Here is a 6,065-nt window from a genome sequence, read left to right on the forward strand (position 1 = left end):
GCGAACCCGACTGTCAAACTCCTGAAGTTTGCAGATGACACCACTGTCATCGGCCTCATCAAGGACGGTGACGAGTCTGCGTATCGACAGGAAGCGGAGCGGCTGGAGCTGTGGTGCGGCCGACACAACCTGGAGCTGATCGTGGACTTCAGGATCCTTCGCCACAGCTGCCCCTCACGTTGTCCAGCTGCCTTGTGTCAACCGTCGAGAACTTCAAGTTCCTGGGAATTACAATCTCTCAACTCAAGCCAGAGTTGCATCTGGTCCATTTGCACACTGATTGAGGAGTATCTGTAACATTTGCACAACTAACATTGTCCCAGATTATCGGACTACTCGTCACTTTAAACCGCATATACTCCTTGAAGTCTCAGCGCCCTTTGCACAATGGTCATTGCACCGGACTATTGCAATATTAGTCATTCGAACTGCTCTAAGTGCTAGAGGACTCTGCATCTTTTTGCACAATTGTTTTTTGTCAATGTCTTTATGTCTCCAAAGTGTTCTGTAAATTGAATGTCTGTTGTACTACAGCGGCTCCAACTACCGGAGACAAATTCCTTGTGTGTTTTGGACATACTTGGCAAATAAAGATGATTCTGATTCTGATTCTGAACACGCCGGTATCCCGCCAGGGACTATAACCCGAGGCGTTAACGTGTTTTTCACACATAGGATGAAAGGTTTAACAATTTATTCGAAAATAAAAAGTCAAACAATAAGGTTGGAAAACGTTCAGCACTGGGCTCTCCTCCAGTTGGTTCAGAATAATGCCCGTGGAAAAAGAGACCACAAAAGCTCTTGTCCGCTTTTTTTATGGCAAAAACTGCTTCTCGTCGTGACGTCATGCAGTCGCGGACCAATCGTAGCTTCAGCCTACTGTTTGGAGTCCGTTCGGAAATTCAGTCTGATGTTCCCACCGCGCCCCGAGACCGCAGCACCCGAAGACAGAGTGTATTCCACTTCCTAGAACTTTACTACTGAACGTGTTGGCTATTGCTAGGGATGCGTCAGTACATCCGCCATATTGCATGTGTCAGTTTTACTTGTATTGGGTGGCACATACACTACCAACGCTCTGAGTTACCGAAAGTTCCGGGGCGCGGAGAGCACGCCTGGAGTGAACAACGCACCCTATGTTGATATGGTTTGAGTTTGTTGTGTCGGTGCGACTAAGTGTAGTATAATTATATGTTTATAAGTATCTCTGTATGTGTATCTGTAATGGGATGTATCAAACAAAAGTGTATGCAGTGTTGTGTAAACGTGCAGCCAGTAATTTCTAACACTATTTTTTTTCGATATGCAGGCATTCTATCTTTATAAAAATGTATCAATTGGTAACCCCCCTTTTGGGGCTGCGTTCCAACGGCGACGCAAAGCTACTAGGGGTAAAGATGACAGTGCATCCCATTTGTATGGACCCCAATAATATTGGTGCTGGAATATTGTGCAGCATACCATTGCACGCAACGCCGTATAATCACAACAAGTGAACTGGGAATAACCTTTACCTGGTACAAATATTCTCTGGCCTTCTTTAAGTTTGACATTGATAGCACACACTTTGGCGTTTCCAAAAAGTAAACCTCGGGAAAAACAGTTGAGAAATGAACAAGTTACGACTTGATTTCAATGTCAATGCATTTCCTTTGACGGGAACATCGACCCTCTCAACATGGCCGCCACGTAGACACGTCGTTTGGCAGGGCTACTACAGCGCGCTGGCATATCGAGGGTGCATCTCAAGAGGTTCAATCCCCGGCCCCGCCTGTGTGGAGTTTGCATGTGTTCCCCGTGCCTGCGTGGGTTCTCTCCGGGCAGACAGTTCATTTGTGTCACATGGCAACGACGTGACCATTTAGTGGTCGTCTCACTGAACTTGACGTCATCGATTAACGCTTGTCTTATTTCTCCCAAAATTCCTACCTGCATCGCTCCTCTGTCAACATCCTGACCCCTCGATGGAATTTCTGGTGGGAGGAGCTAGTATGTAAACAGAGGATGAGATGTACCCCAAATCTTCGCTCCAGATCTGTGGACGAACCACTTTCTCGCAAAACAAGCCGAAAGGGGCATTTTCGCCACCTAATGTTTCGGAGGCAGACATTGTTTGACCCAAAATCGAATTTAACTCAGTGATTGTAAATGGTGACTTGACAGAGAAGTGGAAAAACTACAGGTCGAACGATGTCAGTAACCCGATAAATGTGCGCATGTGTACGTAGTTACTGTTAGTAATAACGTAAATCCTAAAACCGGAAGTGAGTCATCAGTATTCGCGTCAACTCGTTCGAGTCTCCGCCCTTGCGCATAAAGAGCGGCTGAGCGAAGCTGCTTGTTCTCTTCGTTTTCCTTCGGAGTAGGTGAAGCCCGTAATCTCACAAACCCCCATTCAGGTAACACTGCGGCGTTTAATTCCGAGATATTGTATTAGTAAGCATTGTAGGTCATCCGTATTCAATGTTTTATGAATACATTTTTCGCCGCTAAACCTTTCAAGCCTGTAAAACCTTGTAAATGCACACTCGGACTGAGTATGTGGCGTCGTATGAACAAGGCCCCGTGGCACTTTTCCACCCATGAACGGCTCATGTTCTTCCCAATCCTGTTAATCCCGTGAGCAGTTCCAGAAACTGGTTTTTCTTTTGCTTGAACTGAAATGCTGACAGGTTGAGGGAGTCCAATCAGTATGTTTGAAATGATCATCAAGTCGTAAAACTGGGTTTTATACACGCATGCATAGTCATTATTTGATGTACATTTCTGAATACAATTGTCAGATGCCAGAGTTCAAACCTTGACAGATGTCTTCTTTTGTTGCTTTTCTGATTCTGAATCTAATTTTGCACATGATAAATACGATTTTGTTATTGTGACAAAAAATACAATTTGCAAGATCAACTTTCGGGTAATCTGGAGTAGGCCAGCATTTGCTGTATTAGGTGTTTTAATTCTATTTCCCTTATTTTTTGTTTTCCAATTTTGTTTTTGTACATTTTTTACTGTTGCTTACACCCAAAAGGAGTCTATTGGTCGCACACAGGGACAGTCTAAAACGCATAACGTAAAAAGGCTTAATGTCCAAAAATTGTGATCAATCCTCACCAAGATTTATGTGAACATCTCGACTCATGCCTACTTCAACCTCTAGAAATATCAAAACCTCTTAAAATATCAAAACTATAACCCCAATATTAGGGATCGATAGGCGCTCACTATAGAGAAAAAGCTTGTTGCTTAACGTGGACAATTCTTAATACTGGGTTTATCATTTTGATATTTTCAGCGGTTGAAGTGATCATTCATGGGTAGAGCTGTCAGCATAAATTTTGTGATGATTGATTGCAGTTTTCGGACATATTAAGCAATGTTTAGCTTTATTGTAAGCGTTTACCCATTGCATTGTTTCTCAGGAACAGCAATGTTCCTGTGTCAATTTAAAACGTGTCTAAACTCCCACATCATTTATCCTATTAATAAAACTTGCAAATATTTGAAATTAACCATTACAAGGTGCATTATTTACCCAAATAAGTTGCATATTAAAACTGTAAAAAGAAATTCTTTACTTATTACAAAGTTAAGTGAGTATACATTTTATTGAGGAGACCTCAAAGTGTGGCTGACGGTTTTCAGGGCTGGCAGTGTAAAGTAGCAAGAAGGGTGACCTTCTGCTTGGGGCTCATGTCCTGGTCTACACAATGGGATCAGGGTCATCTCTACCCGGCTCCATCACTTTTATGCAAAATGCGTTATGTGAGTTACAGTAATGATGTATAGATAGGGAGATGTATATAGATATCTATTTTTAATCAAATGTGTATGATGTGTGTAACTTTTAATTTTTATTGTTTTTAAGAGTCATGGCAGAGAAGGAGCGCACCTTTATTGCTATCAAGCCTGATGGTGTGCAGAGAGGCATTATTGGGGAGGTCATTCGAAGATTTGAAAGGAAGGGTTTCAAACCAGTTGCCATGAAAATGCTCCAAGTAAGTAAATGTCATTCATTTTCTCTCGACATGTTTTATGTTCTCCTGTAAGACTTGTAAAAGTTTGAGCAGATTTTAGAATAGTATTTTGTAGTGCTGAGTGACAGAGTGAGCCGATTAGCAACCATGTCTATTCTTGACCCTGGGATCTTGGGTAATCTAAATCAAGAGCCTCCCTCTTTGTGCCAGTAGGTTTAAGTGTAAATCAACTGAATAGCGGATCATTCCAGACCAACTCAACACTAAACCTTTGTTTTTGTTAACTTCAGTGTTGTCACTGGTGTCATTAATGTGGAATTTGGGCATCAGTGCCAACCAGGCGAGACTCAAATTAGTCTGGTTAGACTGTGCACTGAGTCACTGATGGTGTAGTGGTGCACTCACCTGACTTTGGTGCGGGCAGCGTGGGATCAGTTCCCATTCAGTGACGGTGTGAATGTGAGTGCGAATGGTTGTCCGTGTCTATATGTGCCCTGTGACTGACTGGCGACCGGTTCAGGGTGTAGTCCGCCTTTCGCCCGAAGTCACCTGGGATAGGCTCCAGCGCCCCGCGACCCTAACCAGGATAAGCGGTGTTGACAATGGAATGGATTGTGCACTGGTTCATATTCCCTTGTTGGATGGGTGACAATGTGAGTCCTTGTGTGTTTGACATGTCATTACACCCTTCCAAATCTAATGGCACTCTGTTGTTCGCTTCGAGACGTCAGCCTTTTTTAAAAGTGTTCATTAATTTAAGTGAGATGTACCCAAATGATTGACTGGCACTGTAAATGTGTACATGAAGAGGTAGGGTGTAGATCAGTTTTTCCTCAAACCTCCTCCTTTACTTTTTACCAAAATACTTGGTCCTAAGTACCACTATCATAACATTAAAATACAGCAGTGGATAAGGCCCAAGTGTTCATCTAAAACGAGACAGAGGGTTTATTTTTAAAGTAATATATTATTGTAAGCCACTGTAATAATATACACTTAAAGGTATAAAAATAAACAGTTAAACATTAAATGCAAATGTTAAATGTTGAACTCTAAAGTTAATTACGACTGAACTGTACTTGGGAAGTGATTCTTGTACCACACTTTAAGATTCACCAGATGTAGATTCAAGAAAGGTTTACGTGTTGTCAGAATACTTTCTCAATGTACTGATTCTCTGCATTGCTGCTGCAGCCATCGGAGGATCTGCTGATGCAGCACTATGTTGATTTGAAAGACCGTCCATTCTTTCCACACCTTGTCAATTACATGAGCAGTGGTCCAGTGGTTGCCATGGTGAGACCCTGTGATAATTAACCACTAAATCTTTACTTCAAGGGGGGGAAATTGCAATAAGCCATAGTTTTTTGTTCTGTTTTTGTAACTTTAGGTGTGGGAAGGCAAAGGAGCTGTTAAGACTGGCAGGGTAATGCTTGGTGAGACCAACCCAGCAGACTCCAAACCTGGAACAATCAGAGGAGACCTCTGCATTGATGTCAGCAAGTAAGTGCCATTTACCAGCATCTTGGGTATGGTCTCTGGATCTTGTGCCAATTTCCTTTTCTTGGTTCACAGAAACATCATCCATGGAAGTGACTCAGTCGAGAGTGCTATAAGGGAGATTGCCCTGTGGTTCAAACCAGAAGAGCTGACCAGCTACACGAGCTGTGCATCCAGCTGGCTCTACTGAGTACTGTACTGAAATGTCTCTTGGTCTATTTTACCAACAACAGAAGTACTAGTCATTTCAGACCAACCGTTTTCCATATACATTCAGACTACTTTTGGGGTTAATTTGTCTTGAAAACATTCAATTTATTTTGTGTGCTGGATGACCTTGCCCAATTATTACTTTTAAATAAATGTCAATGTTGCAGACTCTTTGTTGTTATTTCTTGCTGGGATGAGTATTTTATAACTGTAGTAGTCAGTGTTGGCGTGTACCTAATTACATGTATTGAGATTATGTAATTGAATTACACAATGCAATTGTAATCTGTAACATTTCCATGATTACAATTTTGGTTAGATTTGGAAAAAATTGTTACAAGCCCTCAGATTATTATTTTTTTCCATATCACTTTCTCTTTCGAA

The 6,065-nt window shown here is 42.0% G+C and overlaps 1 protein-coding gene across 2 annotated transcripts; it reads left to right on the forward strand.

Moving 5' to 3' along the window:
• The first annotated feature begins 2,292 nt into the window (after window positions 1-2,292).
• Window positions 2,293-5,849, forward strand: LOC133395154 (nucleoside diphosphate kinase B-like). 2 transcript variants are annotated; one of them, XM_061663854.1, is made up of 5 exons: window positions 2,293-2,399; window positions 3,863-3,992; window positions 5,166-5,267; window positions 5,362-5,474; window positions 5,547-5,849. In XM_061663854.1, the coding sequence occupies exons 2-5, from the start codon at window positions 3,867-3,869 to the stop codon at window positions 5,659-5,661; spliced, it is 456 nt and encodes a 151-aa protein (XP_061519838.1). In that variant the 5' UTR covers window positions 2,293-2,399; window positions 3,863-3,866; the 3' UTR covers window positions 5,662-5,849. The 2 variants fall into 2 exon arrangements, with proteins under 2 accessions (XP_061519838.1, XP_061519839.1); XM_061663855.1 differs by lacking the exon at window positions 2,293-2,399 and adding an exon at window positions 3,680-3,759.
• Window positions 5,850-6,065: the final 216 nt, after the last annotated feature.

This window comes from Phycodurus eques, chromosome 19, assembly GCF_024500275.1.
Source record: "Phycodurus eques isolate BA_2022a chromosome 19, UOR_Pequ_1.1, whole genome shotgun sequence".
Taxonomy (NCBI): Eukaryota; Metazoa; Chordata; class Actinopteri; order Syngnathiformes; family Syngnathidae; genus Phycodurus; species Phycodurus eques.

Coding starts and splice junctions, on each gene's coding strand:
- LOC133395154 (XM_061663854.1), top strand. CDS start 3,867: ATGGCAGAGAAGGAGCGCACCTTTATTGCTATCAAGCCTGATGGTGTG. Junction 3,993..5,165: donor TTGCCATGAAAATGCTCCAA/GTAAGTAAATGT, acceptor TTGCTGCTGCAG/CCATCGGAGGATCTGCTGAT. Junction 5,475..5,546: donor CTCTGCATTGATGTCAGCAA/GTAAGTGCCATT, acceptor CTTGGTTCACAG/AAACATCATCCATGGAAGTG.